The sequence below is a fragment of the Hyperolius riggenbachi genome, chromosome 3, assembly GCF_040937935.1.
Source record: "Hyperolius riggenbachi isolate aHypRig1 chromosome 3, aHypRig1.pri, whole genome shotgun sequence".
In the NCBI taxonomy this organism is placed as follows: Eukaryota; Metazoa; Chordata; class Amphibia; order Anura; family Hyperoliidae; genus Hyperolius; species Hyperolius riggenbachi.
This window is the reverse complement of record NC_090648.1, coordinates 287,287,273-287,310,825: the sequence shown is the minus strand read 5'-3', so window position 1 is coordinate 287,310,825 and position 23,553 is coordinate 287,287,273. Positions and strand designations below refer to the sequence as shown.

General features: G+C 41.3%; 1 protein-coding gene across 6 annotated transcripts in view; it reads left to right on the top strand.

The window, feature by feature from the left end:
• Positions 1 to 23,553, top strand: part of LOC137563688 (suppressor of tumorigenicity 7 protein homolog) — a 186,661-nt gene that overhangs the window by 107,290 nt on the left and 55,818 nt on the right. For 5 of the 6 annotated variants that reach the window (XM_068276445.1, XM_068276443.1, XM_068276447.1 and 2 more), the window contains exons 2-5: positions 974 to 1,056; positions 11,194 to 11,353; positions 14,147 to 14,201; positions 23,032 to 23,147. In XM_068276445.1, coding sequence (XP_068132546.1) covers positions 974 to 1,056; positions 11,194 to 11,353; positions 14,147 to 14,201; positions 23,032 to 23,147 — 414 coding nt within the window. Of the gene's footprint in view, positions 1 to 973; positions 1,057 to 11,193; positions 11,354 to 13,586; positions 13,616 to 14,146; positions 14,202 to 23,031; positions 23,148 to 23,553 lie in introns of those variants that run through there. The other variant, XM_068276449.1, reaches the window with a different exon arrangement.

Below are 23,553 nucleotides of genomic sequence, written 5' to 3'. Positions count from 1 at the left end.
AGGCTAGTTTTTTTAACATCAGCCTTATCAGCCAAATGACCGTTTGTACACACGCTTGATTTGGCGTCCAAACGACCGGTCCGACGACCAGTAATTTGGAAAAATCAGACGTGTGTATGTATCTTTGCACTGTACACTGATAAGTTCTGTGAGGACATTGTAAAAAAAAAAAATACAACATATGTCACTGACTATGGTTCTAATGAAGCTAAAGAACAGTGGAGAACATCACAGAACATAGGAAATCCAGTCCAGAGTTACAGAATCACTTAACATTTTCTTTCAGTTAAGTACAAAAGTTTAAAACCAGTCAACTGGTCTTGAAATTGCAAACAATTCTTAGATGACTACCATGCAATTCTCACGATTTTCTGAGAGGGCCCAGGTGAAAATTCCAAACCTCTGTCACATAATGGATAAGTAATAATAATAATTCTGACATTTTGTATAGCGCTTTTCTCCTCTCAGACTCAAAGCGCTTGAGAGCTACAGCCACTAGGGGCGCACTCAGTAGGCCATCCCACAGTGCTAGGGAGTCTTGTCTGAGGACTCCTTACTGAATAGGTGCTGGCTTACTGAATAGGACGAGCCTAGATTCAAATCCCAGTCTCTGGTGTCAGAGGCAGAGCAACTAACCATTACACTATCCAGCCACTAGATGATTTAATAAAAAATCTTTTTTTGTTTTGCTGGTTTGCTGTATCACTTTTGTTCTCAAGTGCTCTCCAGCTCAGGGGACCATGAGAGCATCAACCCTAATGGCTAGCAAGTAGATTACTTGGCTATACGTGAGATGATTAGTTACGAGGACCAAAGATCCATTTTGGGGATAATTTTATAGCTGAAAAGTAGAGCATGAGCATGTGAAGTTCTTCTGGAGAAAGACTAAAAGTACATATTATGGCTAAAAACATAAGAGAATTGAATTTGCCCTGGATTTATTTTGCAATCTTCTTTTTTTTTTCTCTTTCAGTGAGTATGTTTTTGAACACATTAACACCTAAGTTTTATGTCGCTCTGACGGGTACATCCTCGCTAATTTCAGGACTTATATTGGTAAGTACAATTTTTTTGTAATTATTCTTTGGCAATTCTGATGTTTGTGTTCAGTTTTATTGTAGAGAGTAGCCGGGTGCAGGAAATCATGACTATATTGTTTCTGATGAAGTGAATGTCTCTCTTCGCATTTATATACAAGCCTGTAATGAGGCAGACATTTAATGCAGATCACAGGGTTATGTATGAACTGTGGATCCAGAGGAGTTATGCAACAGCTAAGCTTGTTGGGGAAGGGAGAGGGATCAATACAGACAGACAGCACTGTGTATAATAATATTATTATACTTATTGTTAATTCTATTATTCATTTTTAAAACTGCATAATTTGATTAAAGGGGCACTACAGCGAAAAACTGTAAAATTTTAAATATGTGCAAACATACAAATAAGAAGTACATTTTTTCCAGAGTAAAATGAGCCATAAATTACTTTTCTCCTATGTTGCTGTCACTTACAGTAGGTAGTAGAAATCTGACAGAAGTGACAGGTTTTGGACTAGTCCATCTCTTTATATGGGATGCTCAGCAAGGCTTTTATTATTTATAAAGTTATTCCCTAAAAAGGATTTAAACAATGATGCTGGCCAGCATCCCTGCTTCCCACACAGTTTTGTGGCAGTTGGACAGAGCAACTGCCATTCACTAAGGGCTTTTGAAAAACAATATATCCCAGAGAGTCCCCTATAAAGAGATGGACTAGTCCAAAACCTGTCACTTCTGTCAGATTTCTACTACCTACTGTAAGTGACAGCAACATAGGAGAAAAGTAATTTATGGCTCATTTTACTCTGGAAAAAAATGTACATTTTATTTGTATGTTTGCGCATATTTTAAGTTTTTTACAGTTTTTTGCTGTAGTGCCCCTTTAACCCATTAATACTGTGTTCTGCATCATGTTAAAGTAAACCTCCAGACGAAAAATCTACTTAGCCGTACTGAAAAGGCTTGGTGTTTCTTTTAAGGGCTGGAACCCACAAGAGCGTTTTTTTGAGCATTTTGGCAGCGCTGCGATATGCTAGCGTTTTGCCAAAACGCTCAGCTGATGTTAATGGATCGGGTAACTTCCACAGGAGCGTTTGCGTTTCCCAGAAACGCAAACGCAGGACCTGCAGCATTTTGGGAGCGTTAGCGCTTCAATGTAAAGTATTGAAACGCTCAGCAAAACCTAAACTTAGCGGTTTTGCTAGCGTTTTGCGGTTCAGCACACTGTAACAAAATTAAAAATAATTCACAGGACCAATCAGGATAAAAACGCGAAACGCAAAACGCTACACAACCGCTGAGGAAAAAAAATACACTGTTGCAAAACGCAACCGAAAACTCGCATGAATCCGCTTGCAAACCGCTCAGGCAAAACGCTAGCGGTTGCGTTTTGCGTTTGCGGATTTCAGTGGGTTCCAGGCCTAACAGTTTTTCACAGCATCAGAACTTTGTTTTTCTTACCCAAGCCTCATTTTTAGCTACACAAAAGAAAACTGCCTGGGCATTTTTCCCCTGATGCTGTGCAAAGTATGATGGGATTTCTGATCATGATGTTCTCGTTCTGCTGTTTTGGTGCAAGTTTTTTTATTTTTAATTTGAGATTTGAAGCATAGCGCGCGCAGCTGGGAGGGGGTAATCAGGACACAGGACAGTTGGAACTGTGTCTCATGCTCCATCACATCCTTTCAAGATAAAAGCTGTTTTAAAAGAACAGGCAAATGTTTGTGATTTCCTGGGGCAACCAGAGTGGGTAAGAGATTAGATTACTTATCTATTTTAATTACCATAACTAATGTAACTTAATGACAGTATGTTTGTTTAGGCTGACGTTCCCCTTTAACTCTTGGTTCACACATACAAAGGTGTCCTGTCCTGTCAGTTTTTGACAGTTTGTATCAGTTTTGTATGTGTTTTTATGGCTGTGTTCACAACCTCACACACAAATCTGTACATTTCCGGACAATGAGTGTTGTATAAGTTTTGTATGCATTTCTATGGGTGTGTTCACACATAAAAGGTGTACATTTCCAGTCCAGTCAGGTAAAACTGATGAAAACTTAGGCAAAATGGACAGGACAGTACTGGAGTGGAAATGTGCACATTTATGTGTGGACCAAGCCTAAGTGTCATTTTAAGAAGTCTGAACACTTACTCGGATTCTGGACTGCTTTACAAAATAACAGTTCTTGGAAAGAAAGATGATATCTGACTGGAGAAATACAAGAAGTTCTTGAATATATTTTCATAAATAAGGTATTCTGTATTTTTTTTTCACACATTTCCCAATAAACCCTTGTGTCTATACTCAGGTTTATTGGGAAATGTGTTAAAGAATACTGAATATGTGATGTGTAGGTGTACCATTATATACAGTGTTTACAGCTAATGAGCAGTGTAACTGTTTAATTGATTCTCTGCGGATCCTCAAAGCAAAGCATGCATCTCCCCAAAGATGATCACGGTTTAAAAATGAGCATTTCCTCTGAGGGTAGAAACGCAAAGTGATTCTTGTTTCTGTTGATAAATCTGCTGGTCCCTATTGGTCTAATCACAAATATGGTAATTACGAAAGGCAGTTAGAGTTGTGAGGTAATTATTTATAGCTTTTACTTTGTAAAGGAAATGGTGGGGTCCTTGTTTCAGCCCGAGCAGCATTCGCTGTCTGGTTTTCTGGTTATCTGCTATTACATTACATTACATAAGTCATCTTGATATCTGGTGCACAGAGCAATAACAGTAGTCAGTTAAATTTGCTGGGATGCCGTAGCAAGTGCAAGGGGGTGGTGGTGGGGGGGGGGGGGGGGATTAATATCCAAAAGTCTCTCCAAAAGGAATAATCACAAAAGGTGAGACAGCCTCTAGATTCTTGTGGTGGAAATATTGGAAATATTACTGACTAATCCTTATACAGATGAAAGTGAGTTTCACTTATGCTCTCCATGAGTAAAAACTCTGTCATTTCCTAGATTACATATGTTGATTTATTCCCACAAATTTTATCAAGTAATTATAGAACATGTACAGTTGAAGGAAAACTCATTCTAAGCTGGCTCAGGCCCGAAACCCACTAGGAGAGCTTTTCTGAGCGCTTTGTGATTTGAAAAGCTTTTGCTAATGTAATGCTATGGGTGTGCTCCCACTTGAGTGATGTGATTTTATAAAAAAATCCCCATAGCATTGCATTAGCTAGAGATTTTTGAAATCATTAGCGCTTAGAAAAGGCTGCTAGTGGGTTTGAGCCCTCATGGTGATTTCCTTCAACCTTGGTAGTGTCAATAGTTATTGTGGAAAAGAGTAGTACATCCCTATCCATGACTGATGCTATTTAAAGAACAAGCGACACCCATGCTAACCTAGAAATAAAAAACACGTAGATAAATACTACTTCTACTTACATAACACATGTATTGTGCTATCCACGTAATGATTCCTGTGAATTTTATAAAGGAAAAGCAGAAAATCCTATTCTAGGCAGTGGCCAACTTGCCAAGCTAATGCTGACATCATATCCTCCCTCAGGCCTGGAACCCACTAGCAGTGATTTTCTGAGCGCTTTGTGATTTGAAAAGCTCTTGCTAATGTAATGCTATGGGTGTGATCCCACTTGAGTGATGTGATTTTATGAACACCCCCATAGCATTGCATTAGCAAGAGCTTTATTCAAATCACTAGCGCTTAGAAAATACTGCTAGTGGGTTTGAGCCCTGACTCTTGTTTTCCCCCCCTCCCTTCTCTTGCTCGTGTACTCATTAGCTGCCCTCCTCCCAGAGTCTTTTTTTTTTTTTTTTTTTTATTATTATTTACACATCCAATCACTGAGTCACCTCAGCCTTGCTTGTAAACACAAGTGATCAGCTAGGCAGGGAAATAAATGGAAGAGGAGGAATATATTATAGATAAAAAGAACTCCCAGCATTCAACTTTTTGGCACTGTTTGGCACTAAGGCCAGTGCTCCTAAAGTATGTTGATGACTCCAAACCAAAACAGCAGAAAAAGTTTTGAATGCAGGATTAGCATCTTTATCACTTAATACACTCAGACCAGTTGCTGTTGAAATTTGATTTTTACTGTGACAATACCGCTTTAAAAGGTAGGGTACTTTAGTAAAAACAATACTATCCTCCAGTTTTGCAAAAAACATAAATTCTTTATTTTCAAAAAGCATTCAACAATTTCTCAACTAGTGGCTTGGTGTGCACACAGGTATGCTCCAACAATTTTAACAAATACTGCAACGGTGAGTGTCCCTTTTGGGCTTCTACTGGCCCTTTTTCAAGCACAAACTGTATAATTTGTATAAATGGAACCATCGGTTGTATAGATTCTGCTACATGGAAAAGGCCATTAAAGTTGCTACATGCATATCGTCCGGCGCAAACGATCCTGACGCTGTACAAAGGCCACCAATGTAGCACTTGCCTTTTGAGTTTAGCAATAGCCTTAATACCTGAAATGGGGCTCAGGGGGCCCAGTTTTTCCTTATTTTTCCTTATTCTTTTTCCACATCTCCTTTTATTTTTGCCTACAAAAGATTGGGAAAGCAGCGCCGCACGCTATGCTCACATTGCTTCCGGTTTACTGTTACTACGTGCATTTAGCGATAAAGCACTGCATACATTGTGTTACGATAACGCAACCTGTTCTACCCGCCACACTGTGAAAGTCACATTTTCAGCTAAGATTGGTGTCATTTAGTTTTGACCATTTTGGATCCGTAACCTGGGAAGGGTTAAGTGGCTCCTTTTTTGCCTAGTAGGATATTAATACACAAAGCGGAGGTGCACACCTGCCTAGAGGATAAATGAGCTGTACTTGGCAATAAATATCATGCAAAACTGATGACTGGGAAAGTGAGTAGCACAACACTTATCACATTCCGGTGGCAGGAGATCAGTGGAGCAGACCTCATGAGGGTTCTAAATGTACGATTACAGCAGCAATTGTGCAAATTCTGTTTTGGCTGTGCATGTTAAATCTTTTTGTTTTCTGTTCACTTTGCTTTTTATCATTCTTACTACTGCTACTGCTACTACTTCTTCATTTTTCAGTCCATTGTTGTGCCACTACCTACTGTAGATATATGTAGAGATTTGTGTGTCTGTGTTCATTATCTAGAAAATGTAAATATTAATCCTGAAGGACCTATTGATTTTGCGTGTTTGTTTATGCACTGTTGTACAATAGATTTCTTATTTTTTATAACAGAAAAATGTAAAATATGGTTTGCAGCAACCACCAGGTGTTGCCCCAATTACCAGTTGTGTTTTTCTAAAATTAAGTGTTGTATTGCTGTTGAGAAAGACTCCTTGTCACCTAGAATAAAATACTAGTATTGTTGAGGAAAAAGATATGCCCTACAGTTTCGCTCTAAGCATAGCAGGGGTTAATGGCAAACATGATTTCAGCTTGCTTACATACAAGCATGTATAAGGTGTGTGTAATACAATTATTCCACTGAGTTTTGTGCAGGCTGTATGCGTTTGCTGTCAGGCAGTGTATTAGGTGTGGATAAGTTCTGATTTAGTGCAGCCAGTTACTCATGCAGGAAGATGGAAAGTTTATAGGCTGTCTGTACTACATAGAAGTTTTGAATCTGTATGAGATAGATAGATAGAGATATAGATATAGATATACACCGTGGGATGCGAAAGTTTGGGCAACCTTGTTAATCGTCATGATTTTCCTGTATAAATCGTTGGTTGTTACGATGATAAAGGTCAGTTAAATATAATATATAGGAGATACACACAGTGATATTTGAGAAGTGAAATGAAGTTTATTGCATTTACAGAAAGTGCACAATAATTGTTTAAACAATAAACAAAATTAGGCAGGTGCATACATTTAGACACTACGTGGCTCTGTCTGTGCTTTGGGTGGAGAAAAAGCTTTCTCTGCATCACTCTCGCATACAGCATCTTCTTGTGTAAAGTGCGCCGAATGGTTGAGCAGTGCACAGTGACTCCATCTGCAGCAAGATGATGTTGTAAGTCTTTGGTGCTGGTCTGTGGGTTGAGTCTGACTGTTCTCACCATTCGTCGCTTCTGTTTATCCAAGATTTTTCTTGGTCTGCTACTTCAAGCCTTAACCTGAATTCAACCTGTGGTCTTCCATTTCCTCAATATGTTCCTAATTGTGGAAACAGACAGCAGAAATCTCTGAGATAGCTTTCTGTATCCTTCACCTAAACCATGATGAACAATCTTTGTCTTCAGGTCATTTGAGATTTGTTTTGAGACCCCCATGTTGCTACTCTTCAGAGAAAATTAAGAGGAGGAAAACTTACAATTGACACCCTTAAATACTTTCTCAATAGTGGATTCACCTGTGTATGTAGTTCGGGGGTCACTGAGCTTACCAAGCCAATTTGAGTTACAATAATTTGTTCTAAAGGTTTTGGAATCAATAAAATGACAACAGTGCTCAAATGTATGCACCTGCCTAATTTTATTTAAACAATTATTGCGCACTTTCTGTAAATCCAATAAATCTTCATTTCACTTCTCAAATATCACTGTGTCTCCTATATGATATATTTAACTGCCACTTATCATTGTAACAACCAACGATTTATACAGGAAAATCATGACGATTAACAAGGTTGCCCAAACGTTTGCATCCCACTGTGTATGTATGCACAGTGTATACACACACACACACACACACACACACACACACACACACACACACACACACACACACACACACACACACACACACACACACACACACACACACACACACACACACACACACACACACACACACACACACACACACACACACACACACACACACACTGTTTGTATGTGTATACACATATATATATATATATATATATATATATATATATATATATATATATATATATATATATATATATATATATATAATTTTTTTGACTAACTTAGAAGTTCTCACGTCTACCGCTTCCGCCCCCCCCCCCCCCCCCCCCATTTCTCTGTCTCCCTTCCTTTCTTCCGAAATCCTCCGCCTAGGTTGCCAGAGTCGCCCGGTGCACGAAGGCACGATGACGTAATTGTGCCTTCGTGTGTATGTGCAGAGCGCTCCTGGCAGTGCGCACTACCGCCCAACTCCAAAGACCTGGCCTGAGCCGCGGCGGAGGATTTCAGTAGAAAGTAGGGGGTGGACATGAGGACTGCACCTAATACATGGCTGCTCCCTGCCCCCCCCCCCCCTTCTCCTCTTGTTTTCAGTATATTATTCGGCTCTGGTATCCTTTTAATACATCAGGAGGGTCTCAGAGGATGCTAGCTAATTTGTGACTAATAGATAAGGCCACTTGTTTGTTAGGACATCACACACCACAGACTCTGGGTGATGAGGAGACATAAAACCAGTAAGAATTTTGTCAATTAAAACCCAACATAACAGCCCAAGAAATTACAGTTTTGAACCAATGTATACATTTTGTCTCTTCAGTCTTTCTTTATGCAATTTGAAGCCACCCATTAATACAGCCTCAAGAAAATCACTTAACCTGTGTCCACGTAAGCAGAAATGTGTGTATACTGGGAGATCAGTATATTTATTATTGTTTTTTCTGTTGTTTATAGTGACCTTTGATGATTCATATGCTGATGTAGAGTTTGCCCTGTTTCTCCCACATAAATTCCTTTGGGGCATTTTGTGCACATGGTCAGATATACCATATTACATGAATCACAGGAAAAGGTGCCTTGTACATTGTATTCCTGTTATGTACCTGGTATTGGAATCCTGTTGGTGGAATGGATGTGTTTATAGGTCTCGCATCTTTTCTCTCGGCGGGGAAATGTTCCATTCTGTTCTGGCCTAGTCAAGGAACTCCTGACAATCATCTGTTTATGATTGGGTGGCTGTCAATATGACAGGAGAGGGGGGGTTCAGGGAATATCTTTCTCAGTCTCTGATCCTTGTGTAAAACAGAATGATTCAGAATGTTCCTTTGAAATCTTTCTTAAAAGACAACTGAAGTGAGAGGTATATGGAAGCTGCCATATTTATTTACTTTTAGGCAATACCAGTTGCCTGGCTATTATGCTGATCCTCTGCCTCAAATAATTTTAACCATGCTGATCCTCTGCCTCAAATAATTTTCACCATAGACCCTGAACAAGCATATGCAGATCAAGTGTTTCTGACATTGTCAGAACTGACAAGATTAGCTGCATGCTTGTTTCTGGTGTGATTCAGACACTATTGCAGCCAAATAGATCAGCAGGGCTGCCAGACAATTGGTTTTGTTTAAAAAGAAATGATTATGGCAGCCTCCTTATTCTTCTCACTTCAGTTTTCCTTTAAGATGTATAGGTGTGGGTTGTAGGTAACCACCAGTGGGACACGGCTCTCTTTCTGGTTTTGCTTGTTTTTCAGGAGTTGAGTCCTAAGGATTGTGTTGGCTTTCTTGATTTGGAACTTGGCTATTAGGGGATAGTATCCTTGTTTAAATAAAGCTCTTTTTCAGGTTATCTCTATCACCCCTGAACAGATCTGATTGCATCTTATTGCTTGGCTGTACATTTTGGAATTCTTTATATGCTTGGGGTGGAAACTGGCATAACTAAGGGATGTGGGGATGGTCTGTAGGGTTGTGGTACGGAGGTGTTTGTAAGTACTCCCCCCTGATGTATATAGTGGTGTCGAGACCTTTAATCTCTGTGTGTGACTAGCTTAGGTTGTTTGATTGTGGGATGGAAAACATTCCTGTGGAATTTGATAAGATCCTCCTCACTTGCAGACCAGATGATTAGAATATCGTCTATAAAACTGAAGAAGTCGTGGGATTTATATGACTAGTATCAAGGTATTCCTCTTCAATCTTTGCCATGTAGAGATTTGCGTACTGCGATGAAAATTGTGAACCTATTGCCACTCCCATCTGCTATACATAGAGGCCCTGTCTACAAGTTAAATACTTATGGGTGAGAATGCATCTCCTCAGTACAGCAAATGGCTCTGTAGATGACCAGACCTTGAAGATTTGATAGGCAGCAATACCACCTTCATGGGGGGAAGTTGGTGTACAGAGACTCCACGTCCATCATGGCAAAAAGGGTGCCCTCAGGCAGTGGGCTGATGGCCACCAGGTGGTTCAGAAGGTGGGTAGTATCCTATATGTAGCTGGGTCTTTTACAGACCAGAGGTTTCTAAATGTTCTCCAACCACCCTGAGATTTTCCCATGAGAGTTCCACTACCTGAGATGATGGGCCTGCCTGGGTTTTCCTTTTTGTGGATTTTGGGAAGCATGTAAAAGCAAGGTGTTTAATTGCATTCCAGGGATAAGGGTCTGTACATGTTGTCTGGAGTTTGCAGGCAATTTCTTTACCATCTTATTTAAAGTGACATCCTGTTAGGGCTTGATGTGACTGAATCAGGAAAGGCGAGGTTCATCAAGTAGAACATATTTCTCAATTTTTCCATCCATCCTAAACAGTGACATGGATATGGTCCTTGTGGACTAGAGTTTGACACCTGTGCATCACAGCATTTGATTCTGATCAAGTTTCGGCTATAATCTCAATGAATATTGATGCAGTTGATTTTTCTGCTAATTTCATACTGCTCGAAGGAGCATACCATTATTCAGCTGTGAATCGATCTGCTGTCATAGCAACAAAAAATAATTGCGGATTCTAATCGATAAACTTGTTAGTTGGTGTGAATTGATCTGATAAACCGTGAAAAAATTACTTCCAGATTTGATTTAAAAAAAAAAAAAAGTGATTGAGCCAGACAAATTCATCCCTGTAGTGCTGCCTCTAATTTTTGTGTACATGTGTATGCGTCGCCAGCGAGTTGCGTGGAGGGTGAGCCGAATGACTGCTCTCCCTGCTGCCACAAAAATCCCCGGCGGTGTTAAATTCTATTCCCCCTCCAAGATGTCGCAACTCAGAGGGAGATGTAATTAGGGATCTGGCCACCACCGGAACCCTGAATTACCCTTACGTGCCCCGCGCAGCATAACATTACTGCTATGGGGCTCATTGTTCTGTTGCTGAGCGCTGTGCGCCGAAACAATCTGCTTCACAGACTGAGACATTTTCTGTACTTTAATTGCACCAAAATCAGCTGGATCCATTAAATGTCTGTTCCATGCACGGATTTGTTACCCATCTAAACAATTAACTATTTTTTTCTTTTTCTGTTAGATATTTGAATGGTGGTATTTTCGGAAGTATGGCACATCCTTCATTGAACAAGTCTCCGTAAGTCACTTGCGCCCTCTGTTGGGAGGTGTTGATAACAGCACACCAAGTAATTCAAACACTAGTAATGGGGATGCTGATTCAAGTCGACAAAGTGTCTCAGGTATGAATTGATTGATTAATGGCTCTTAATGAAAAATTGTGATCCTTTGTGCTATAGTTAATGCTTTCTTCATCGGGTTGTGTGTTAAATTTGTGCCTACAACTTTTATGTTTGAATGACTGTGGCCAGCTAGTACATAAGGGAAAGTGACTATTGGTTTTCTGCTTGGTGCTGACATTGATGTATACAATGGTGGCACCTCCTTATTTGTATTACTGATCTAGCACCGCCAGCTTCCATCTGTAGTGCTGTACACAGTGATGACATACATGGGTTATAACAATTTTGCTGTTTCTAATTGTGTTGTTACTATCTGGTACTTGTATATAGATACCTATTAAAGTCCCCCAAACCCAGCAATGCTCTTCTGTTTCTTGTTGGATCTCATAACTAAACGTGTTGGTACCCCATACCTACTTGAACAAGTCTAATTTACACACCCCTTTCCCTATCCTCTCACCTCTGTTTGCAGAGAGGAAACATACAGAGTGGCCTTCCCAGTGTGTGTGTGTGTGTGTGTGTGTGTGTGTGTGTGTGTGTGTGTGTGTGTGTGTGTGTGTGTGTGTGTGTGTGTGTGTGTGTGTGTGTGTGCCTCCCTACAGACAGATGTCAGAGGAGGACATAAACCGCTGCCACTTCTCGCATTGGCCACAATAGCCTACCCACTTCGGCCATCGGCCGGCCAGATCCTGACATGGCCAAGTTTGGGATCTGGCCTTATGTATTTTAAGCTTTACACTTTTTCACAGTAGTGGTCTAAATTTCACAACAGAACATGTGACGTTTGTTTGGCATCCATCTGCTGCTTTGACTGACAAGCTTTGTAAATTTTAGAGACCTCATTTTGTAGCTGTTTACGAAAGTTTATTGAAGTTAGCGGCTTCAAAAAGAAGTCTGCCCAGTCATGAGTCAAATCTAGGAACTTTGTTTTAATATGCTAGCCTTCTTTACTGCTGCACACACCTTTACTGCGGTCAATATGGTAGATGGCGTTAAAAGAAATATGTCCATTATGTTTCTAATGAACAAAAATAGTTTTGAAAAAGTGTGCTACACAAACTAAATCCAAACTATACCGGTCTCTTACTTCCAGAGCATACAGGTAAGTGTTTGCTATCACTGGCTACCACCAGCTGCAAGTATGTAACTATGCATCCTTTGTGCTTGTTGTGACCTGTATTGTCACTTCCTCTTTTAGTACATCTGTGATTCTATGGAACTTCACACTCTTTGGAAATTCTTTATACACCTTCCTGTCCCTTCTCCGATCAGCATCAAGTTGAAACAAGCAACTTGCAGATACCTAAAAATAGTGTGTATATATATATATATATATATATATATATATATATATATATCTCTTGATAACCTCATAATTCTAGCCTTACTGCAGTTTACTAGTAGCAAGGCTAGTTTAAGGGGTTGCGGGTTGCTGCTACAGCCTGCATCATGTGCCTTAATCCTTGTCCTGCATTGGACAAAGTACTACACTTATCATGATCCCTAGTAGTGATGGTAAAAGCCCCATACATGCACTAGATTAAACTCAGTAGATAATGACCGCCTCTGCCAAGAATCTAGTGTGTGTACAGTGCCACTTAATGCTCCCCCACACCTCGGCCTATGATTAACACTGCTGAGCTTTGGCTGAAAGCATTGTTCTTCCCACTCACTCTGCCCACCATGTGTTGTTACTCCTGTGCCGATCCATTGGCCATCCTACCCCTGCATAGCAACAGGCTAACATGTTTATACAGCCTCGGCTCTATGGTGTTACGATCCCTCACAGGTGACACACTTCATACTTGTGTACGATGCTTAAGTGCATATGCTCGGCTGAGAATGTTTAATACTGATAACTTATGGCTATTTAATTCTGCCAATCATCGCAAGACAACAAAAGTAGTCAGAGAGGAAATATTGTACACCGTTGTTATCCTGGATGGATGGATATAAAATTCTTCAGGGTTCTATATTTGGAGTAAATGACATCACCGGAACACCAGTCACAAACCATCTACCAATCCCAATGTTTTAGGAACTTGAGACCCCCTCTCTCAAGGAAGACAATTCAAAGAGCAATAAAGTCATATAGGCTCATACACACGTCACAACAATCTGCCCAACTATCTTTTAAACTTTGATCTGTTGGAAGATAGTTGGGCGTGTGTTCAGCTGGCAAACAGACGACCAACTGATAACAGGTTGTTTGCCAGATCCATCTGGTGGATCAACCTGCCCAACTCTGATGCAGGTTGGAATGTGCGTACAAGTCTTTTGGACAACTTTGTTGGTTTTGAGTGCAGTTTATAGTTTGCATGCATAGTATTTAAGTTAGTTGTTTTTTTAGTTGGTGTGTGTGTACGTACTTGTCATGTAAACAACTTGTCGTGCAGTTGATGATGTTGTGCGGTATATATAAATATACATTTATTTTTGTTTTATTGCCTTTTGCATTTGTTGAGTAAGATGTCTTCCATGTCTGTTTTCTTGGCAAATATTACGTTTTGAGCATCCAGGCCTTCTTTAAATCTTACTACTATACTACTATTAAGCTTTTTGGATGAAAAAACACACTTGAGATACCATGCCAGTGCTTTAAAACTCTACATTTCTTTGCCATTTGTACTTGTGAGTGATAACCTTACTTCTTATGTCCGCATCTTCTTCTTTATTTTTTTTATGCCATTCTGTGAGATTGATTCGAAATTATCTGCAGTATTGTAAAATCTGAAATGCAAAAGGTGCAATATTCAATTTAGGACCTAATTTGTCTTTGTTTATTCCTACCAGAATGTAAAGTATGGAGAAATCCATTAAATCTGTTCCGAGGAGCAGAATATAACAGGTAATGAAATGTACTAATGTATTGTCATTACTTCACAATTGTAGAAATTGTAAATGTGTACCGGTATATGGAATTTACAGTACTTATAAACCTTTTGTAGTGTCTATTCTGACATAGTAACTCCTATAGCCTGCATGTTGGAATGTTTCACAGTCCCACTGAGACAGTAGTAATAGCAATATTACAACTTACTACTACTGTCATTTAGCAGATCAAAGAGCATTACATAAATCTCCTGAATTACTTACCTACATGATGTTTCTCTTTTAATTCTTGGCTGGTTTTGGTGGTGCTTTCTAGGCTTTTGGAAAATGAAATAAAAGTGATCTGGCTTTATTCATTGTTTCCCTTTAATAAGCAGTAGTAAATATGCAGTGTTTTGCTATTCTAAGCAATTCCCATTCACAGGTGACCCATGATTCTCTGTTTAACGGATTGTGGATGACAGCCTCTGGCCCCTTTAATCCTTTAGCAGCCAATTTATTTAGATTCTTGCAAGTGCTCCAGGTCAATATATTTTAGCACATTTTGTATTTCTTGTTACATTTCCCTGCTTCTAAGTAGTACTACTGTAATGTGTTTTTATGGCCACTTGTCACTAGGGGGCAGTGTGAGACAATAACAGATGGCTTCTGCTTCCAGTTTCTATATTATCTGCTGGTAGAGAGAGAGATCAAAGCATTCCCAGGATTTACAGCACAACACGTTCTGCATACTGAATTCAACAGCAGTGCACTTATCTCAAATGAGATAACTCTATTGAAGTTGCTAATGGGTTAAGGACCAGAGGCTTTTCTTTCCTTTTTTCACTTCCCAATCACAGTGATTGGCTCGCAGTGATCAGGAGGTCAGGAGCCAATGAAACCGGCTCCTGACCGAGGTACGTAACTCATCTGTCTTTAGACAGCTGAGTTCTGTGCCAGCGGGGACGCACTATTCAAAATTCAATAGTGACTATTGCATCAGATCAGGCAGTGTAAAAACTAAGATGCATCAACCTTTGGCAGCCACAAGTGCGGCATAGTTTGAACTATGACCAGTCCTATACTTTTTCGTTTAAAAAAAAAAAAGCAATGTCCCATCCGTTAAAATCTATACAACACAAGGAATTTTTTCATACGTCATTTCAAATTTGTTACCTTGGCTGTTTCTTCAGAGACAGCCACAAGTGTAGCTTAGGCTTTCTGCCAGCAGAATCAGTATTGGGTGTGTCAGTTTTCTGATTCGCAATCAGTGGCATAGCTAAGGAGTTGTGGGCCCCGATGCAGGTTTTACATTGGGGCCCCCCAAGCACTCTATACATAACAATTCATACGGTGCACCAAAACGTGCCAATGGCAACTACAGTGTCAGAGGTGCTAGAAGGGGATGGGGAGCAGCTTGTTAATGATTACCACTATTCAAAGTATCTATAGAAGTGATTATTATGAGCACAGGACCAATAGAGAGCTAATACTGTAGTTGAGGGATTGCCCTTCAGGGCCCCTCTGGCCCAAGGGCCCCGATGCGGTCGCAACCTCTGCAACCCCTATTGCTACGCCCCTGTTCACAATGGTATAGTAACAGTCCGCACACCAAATGTCAATATGATTTCTCTTGCAGGTTCCCTTTGTCAAGGCAGGATGAGCAATACAGATCAACTGTATTATTCATACTGTATTGACAAAGGGGACCCATAAGGGCGTCAAACCAATTGTTGGCTTCAACTTCACTTATGCAATAAAGGATTGGAAATAGTATTGACATTTGGTGTGTAAACTATACCGCTGCAGAGATCACTGATTGCATTCGGGATCGTACAATCCTGCATCCATCAAAGGTGTGCAGCTAACTAGAAATTATACTTTTGAGTTTTCTGATTAGTGCAAGTGGTGCTTCTCCGGAGATGCAGTGCAGCCTGTTGTCTTCAGCCAATTACATTTGCAGGAAGTGGAGGGTTCTTGGGGCAAGTTTTTTGGCAATCTGTATTTTATGCAAAACACTTTTTTTTTTTTTTTGACAAATATTGCGATTTGAGCATCCAGGCCCTTTTTAACTATTACTACTATGCTACTATGAAGCTTTTTTGAACAAAAACCACATTAAAGATGCCATGCCAGTACTTTAAAACTCTACATTTCTTTACCACCTGTACTTTGTAGGTGATAACCTTACCTTACTTAATTCTTATGAATAGCAGAAAGGACACACAGTGATGGGCTTTAGTCTGCTTTCTCAATGCATAATCATTTATGAAGCAATACATTATTAACCACTTAAGCCCACAGGGATGACATTTTTTTTACATCCGAGCAACTTTCACCTCCCATTCATTTGCCAATAACTTTATCACTACTCATCACAATGAATTGATCTATATCTTGTTTTTTCCGCCACCAATTAGGCTTTCTGTGGGTGGTACATTTTGCTAAGAGCCACTTTACTGTAAATGCATTTTAACAGAAAGAATAAGAAAAAAACGGAAAAAATTCATTATTTCTCAGTTTTCAGCCATTATAGTTTTAAAATAATACATGCCTCCATAATGAAAACTCACATATTGTATTTGCCCATATGCCCCGGGTATTACACCGTTAAAATTATGTCCCTATCACAATGTATGGCGACCATATTTTATTTGGAAATAAAGGTGCATTTTTTCAATTTGCGTCCATCACTATTTAGAAGCCCATAATTTATTAAATCACATTGATATACTCCTTTGACATGCATATTTAAAAAGTTCAGAGCCTTAGGTAACTATTTGTTTGTTTGTTTGTTTTTATTATTGTAATTTTTTTTTTATTTAAACTTGTATGTGGGTATTTTTTGGTGTGGGAGGTAAACAGGTTTTTTTTTTAATGTATTTAAATGTTTATTTAATACTGTGTGTTTTTGGTGTAATTTGCTATTTGGCCACAAGATGGCCACAATCAAAAAGTCCTGGGAGCGATCGATCTCGCTCCCAGGCAGAAGAAAGGAGACCAGAGCTCAGAAAAGCCGCAGCGCCTGAAGAGACGCTGTCGGCTTTTCCCCGGGGGGTCCGATCAGCGAAAGGGATTTATAATCCCTTTCACTGATCGGTGGGCTAGCGGACAGCAGCGGGGGCGCGCACGGGGGGCCCGCGGGAGCACGTGCGACCCGCGGGAGTGCGCGCAGCCTAACTGGACGGAAATTTTCGTCCAGTTAGGCTTAAGTGGTTAAGCTAACATCTGTCAAGTGCTCTCCTGCCATAGGACTAAAGCAGGCATGGGCAAACTTGGCCCTCCAGCTGTTAACGAACTACAAGTCCCACAATGCATTGCAGGAGTCTTACAGCAACAGTCATGACTCATAAAGGCAAATAAATTGTGGGACTTGTAATTCCTTAACAGCTCCAGGGCCAAGTTTGCCCATGCCTGGACTAAAGTGTTGGAACAGCGGAGTAGCAGCCAAGTGTGTGTGTGTGTGTGTGTGTCATAGTCTAGGGCCCATTTTTGAGGAAGCCAATAAAACTAACGGTGTGATTTTGGGATATCACTGAAGATTAAATTGCCTGGAGGAATCCCAGGTAAACACTGAGAGAACTTGTAAACTCCATGTGGCTAAGCATCTAGGCTGGTAAGCAAGCCTGGAAAGTTCGCACTGCAAGGCGAGCGTGTTAGTCAATATGTCAGGAACCGGCCCGCGGCACGCCTGCGTATACGGTTCCCGACTGCGGGTTTGACCAGATCAAGCAGGGTCCGCCTTATTCAAGCTAAAAACATGGCTGGGACCCCTCAAACACTTCTCATTGCCACCACTAGCTGTTGCTAAACACGTCCACTCGGCTGTCGAGTGCTCAGAGCGCAATCAGCGTTTTCGTATTCGGGTCAGCTTTGCGCTTTTGGCCGAATACGGGAAACACACACACACACACACACACACACACACACACACACACACACACACACACACACACACACACACACACACACACACACACTACAGTTGTACAGTAACGCGGCACAATCAAGCACTGACTTGTAATGCAAGTTACACTGTCGTGCAGAAGAACCTCTAACCGTCGTTCCGAACGATACTGTTAGCCACTCTGCTGTCGAGCGCAACAGTGCCCATACACACAATGCAATTAGAATCTCATATGGTAGGGTTGCCCAAACGTACAATCAGGCATGGACTTGTACACAGTTACACTTCAGTCTCTTCTAGGCTATGAGTGTTAGTTTAGTACAGCAGAAGTCAAACTTATTAAATAACGATTTAATATTCCAGGGAAAAGGTGGAAAAATGCAGAAAATAATATATACAAAAGATTTACAAAACCGTAAAAGTTACAAAATAAAAGTTTCAAAAATACATACAAGGCTATTTGCTTACCCAACATAAACAGGGATCAAGATAGAAGAACCTTGGACTTGGTTTTTGTCTACGGTTGGACCAGGAGCCACTTAGCTTGGACCGGGAGTCCAGCTTCAGCTACCATCAGTGGTGGACAGATTTTAGGTATCTGCCCCTGCCTTTTATGCTGGGATATTTGCCTTGAGGCTGCAAGCCCATTTGGACGATGGAACTAGTTTAATTAAATCTCAGACATAATTCAATTTCCAGAGATCTAACTTCCACATGTAAGAATTGTATCAAAAGGACTTCAACCCTTCACCCATTTCCAGTAGGCTGTCATGTAAATTTCAAACATTCCTGTTCCTATTCACCATCACCTTCAGATGAAAATGTAGTGGTCATTGACAAACAGACCATCACACCTGAGACAGCAGATGGGCTAGAGGCCTAATGAGCCATTTCCTTGCCCCAAGCTAGCAATTCCAGGTAACAGCTTCCTTCTAGCAGACAATGGTAGAGTTAATTTACATGTACATACAGAACTCCAGGAAGCCAGCTGCTAGCCTGGCATGCCTACATCTCTGACCTAATACACAGCAGATAGAAAAATGATAGAATATGTTCCTGTATTATCCCAACCTCCATAACTAGCAGCTATATCATGACACAATACATCACCATACTGCTCATAACTTAAAGAGGAACTGTCGCAAAAATCTTAAAATTTAAAACACATACAAATAAGAAGGGTGTTTCTTCCAGAGTAAAATGAGCCATAAATTACTTCTCTCCTATGTTGCTGTCACTTACAGTAAGTAGTAGAAATCTGACATTACTGACAGGTTTTGGGTTAGTCCATCTCTCCATAGGGGATTCTCAGCATGACCTTTATCCTTTATAAAGACACTCCCTGAAAAAGATTTATACAAAGATGCAGGCCAGCCTCCGTGCTCACTGTACACTTTTTTGGCTAATTCACTAATTGCATTTTAAAAATAAAGAAATCCCAGTGAACCCCCATGAGGAGATGGGCTAGTCCAAAACCTGTCGGTTCTGTCAGATTTCTACTACCTACTGTGTGTGACAGCAACATAGGAGAAAAGTAATTTATGGCTCATTTTACTCTGGGAGAAACATACTTCTTAATTGTATATGTTTACGTATATTTTAAATTTTAAAATTTTCACGACAGAGGTCTTTTAACCTCCCTGGCATTCAGTTTCTGCTGGGCTTCTGTGAAAAAGTTACAATTAATTTTCATAACCCTTTTTCTTTTAACTTACCAAAATGTGTCAAGCAAGGGTCTATAATGCATTGTGAGTATAATAAAGGCTTAAAACACAAAATCAAATCAAAACTAAAATGTCAAAATTACTCCCTAAGTCCCTTTACACTTCTGAGCTACAGCTGCTCAACCTGCTCTAATATGAATGTAAAGGAAGCCATACACACCCTATCCCCCCCCCCCCCCCCTGCAGTTTATTTTAGAGGAAGAGGGAGTTTCAAAGACACCACCTATCTGCGATCATCTGCGTGCTCACAAAAGTAGTAGACAGATCCTCAATATGGATCCACTGAGAAGAAACATAAGACTTTCCAGGCACTGCAGTGACTTGTGATTTATTCAGTTGTCAGACTTCAGGCATTTTCAATGCAAAAGGTAGGTTCAGTGGTTATAAACAGTTGCTCCATATTGGAGTGACATTTGTATCATGGCAATAAGAAGTAGAAGTCCTACCATATTCTGGGTGGTTGGCAGTGGGTGCAGGGCATAAAGGGGGTAGCCTAAAGGCTGTTTCGCACAGCATTGCTTATTCCGAGTTTCACCTGGAACAGCCTCGGAAGAAGCACCGCCGTGCGAAACAGCCGTTAAGCTACCCCCTTTTTGCCCTCCTCCACCCTCTTCCTCTCTCCGACTCTCTGATGAAAAGTCATACATCTACGACAGTAAACATTATAGTGCCGGCCACTACAATCTCCTTGAACTGATTAACCCTCCTGGCGGTTTGTAAAAATCCGCCAGGGGGCAGCAAATACGTTTTTTGTTTGAATTTTTTTTTTTTTTTCATGTAGCGAGACGAGGTCTCGCTACATGATAGCCGCTGCTCGGCGGCATCCCCTCAGCCCCTCCGATCGCCGCCGGCGATCGGAGATCAAGAGATCCCGTTCAAAGAACGGGATCCCTTGGAGGGCTTCCCCCGTCGCCATGGCGACGGGGCGGGATGACGTCACCGACGTCATCGCCGTCGTGACGTCAAAGGGGACTCCGATCCACCCCACGGCGCTGCCTGGCACTGATTGGCCAGGCAGCGCACGGGGTCTGGGAGGTGGGGCAGCTGCGGCGACGCGTATAGCGGCGGATCGGCGGGTAGCGGCGGCGATCGGACACTGCACGCAGCTAGCAAAGTGCTAGCTGCGTGCAGCAAAAAAAAAATTATGCAAATCGGCCCAGCGGGGCCTGAGCGGTGCCTCCCGGCGGCATAGCCCGTGCTCAGCACGGGCTTACCGCCAGGGAGGTTAAGGAAAAACCTAGACCTTTCACCTACAAGAAGAGGTGGACCCACAACTGCTATTAACCTCCTTGGCATTTAGCCTGTAATGGTGACGGGAAGGAAAAAGAAAATCAGTTGTATGCCCGTCACCATTATGGGCACGCAGTAACAGGCACTTACCACATACAATCACAGCACTTTTCCTGGCTCCGTCCGCTTCCACTGGGCATTAGGGGGGCCTAATACAGAGCCACTGTTTATAACCACTGAACCTACCTTTTGCTTTGAAAATGCCTGAAGTCTGACAACTGACTAAATCACAATTCACTGCAGTGCCTGGAAAGTCTTCTCTTCTCAGTGATCCCCTAGGTTTTTCCTTAGCCATGGTCCAACTTTTTATGGTATTTTAAAGTGGTATGAAACTCCTTTCTTTTTTGCTCTGAAAGAATATTTATAGCATAAAATTTACTTACCAGAAACAAAAATGGTAGCAGAACAGCATTCAGTTCAACACAGCACTTTCTTCTTCAGTGGGAAGCTTAGTGCTAATACAGAGGAGATTACATTGTCTCTTGCTTAAATTTCCTTATCAGCCACAATTAGTCAACAGCAGCAGCAGTGCTGAAACTCAACTGCACACATGACAGAAGGAGAAAGGGGTGAGAAATGATCACTAGATAGATTTTAAAGCGGAATATAACCCTGCATTTCAACTTTGCTCTAAAACATTATTTACAGTATATTATATGCAACCAGCATTTTTTTTTTACTAGTCAAGCATTGGAAGGGTTACACAGGGCTTTAACCACTTGAGGACCCACCCTTTACCTCCCCTTAAGGACCAGCGCTGTTTGTTGGGATCTGTGCTGGGTGGGCTCTGCAGCCCCCAGCACAGATCAGGGTGCACGCAGAGCGATCAGATCGCCCCCCTTTTTTCCCCCCTATGGGGATGATGTGCAGGGGGGGTCTGATCGCTCCTGCCTGCAGGCATGTTGCAGGGGGGGCACCTCAAAGCCCCCCTCCGCGGCGAAATCCCCCCCCCCCCCCTCCCTCTCCTACCTTTCCCCCCTGGTGATCCAGGCTGCACAGGACGCTATCCGTCCTGTGCAGCCAGTGACAGGACGTCCCCTGTCACATGGCGGCGATCCCCGGCCGCTGATTGGCCGGGGATTGCCGATCTGCCTTACAGCAGCAGCGCGGTACAATGTAAACAAAGCGGATTATTTCCGCTTGTGTTTACATTTAGCCTGCGAGCCGACATCGGCGGCCCGCAGGGTATTCACAGAGCCCCCCGCCGTGAATTGACAGGAAGCAGCCGCTCGCGCGAGCGGCTGCTTCCTGATTAATCAGCCTGCAGCTGGCGACGCAGAACTGCGTCGCTGGTCCTGCAGCTGCCACTTTGCCGACGCACGGTATAAGCGTGCGGTCGGCAAGTGGTTAAAGTTCCTGGAGATTTCTGCAGACGCATCCAAAGCTGAAATAGATACATTTTGTTTACATAAATGTATCTAAGTGTTGAATGTGACTCATCTCTCTGACTGAGAAGGAGCTTGGAGGACAGCCAAAGAGTGTGTAACATTTATCAATAGATACATGTAACTAAATAGAATGTATCTATCTGAACTTCTGCATATCTCTCCACGGAACTTTAAACCTCTGTGTTTAACCCTTCCAATGCTGGTCTAGTAAAAAAAAATGCTTTTTGCATATAATATGCTGTAAATAATATTTTAGAGCAAAGTTGAAATGCAGGGTTATATTCCGCTTTAATATATAAATATAGCAGCTATGCAATAAATGAAATGGTGGAATTCAGAGCAGATAAACTGTACTTTGAGAACTTGTAATTTGTAAACAGACAAAATTACTTGTGCACAAAGCAAATATGGTAACTATGGGTAATACAAAGTAGAAAAACACATTTTTATTGAAGGTTATGCCTGAATTGTATCCCACTTTAAGTTTTGTCACTTTGTCTGTGATGATTGTCTATAATGTGAAATTTAAAAAGGTGTACTTGTCTTCCTGTATTACAGATACACATGGGTAACAGGACGGGAGCCGTTAACATACTATGATATGAATCTTTCGGCCCAAGATCATCAAACATTCTTCACGTGTGATACGGATCATGTGCGGCCAGCAGATGCTAGTAAGGAGTGCTTTACGTAACAATGGTTTCAGTTGCCACAGTGCTGCACAGGTGTTTTTCAATGTTTGTCTAGTCTTCTTTTGGACATTGGTCATGGATGGATATTTCTTAAAGGTTCTCACATCTGTGTTCCAACCTTTTAATGGCTTGTTATAATTTAAGCAACCCACATGACTTGGATACTGTACTTATTCACTGTGATCTGGAGATCACTCATGAGTTAAGCGCCATATAGGCCTGTGTAGGCCGAAATTATATTTTGTGATCACTTCGGTGACAGGCTGCCCAACAGCCTGTAATAGAAATGCATAGTTGCTTCACCTGAGTGTCATGTTCTGCACTATGAAAAGGGGAAGGGGAGATTAAGTAGGAGGTGCCCGTGGATAATAACAAAGCAGTTGGACAA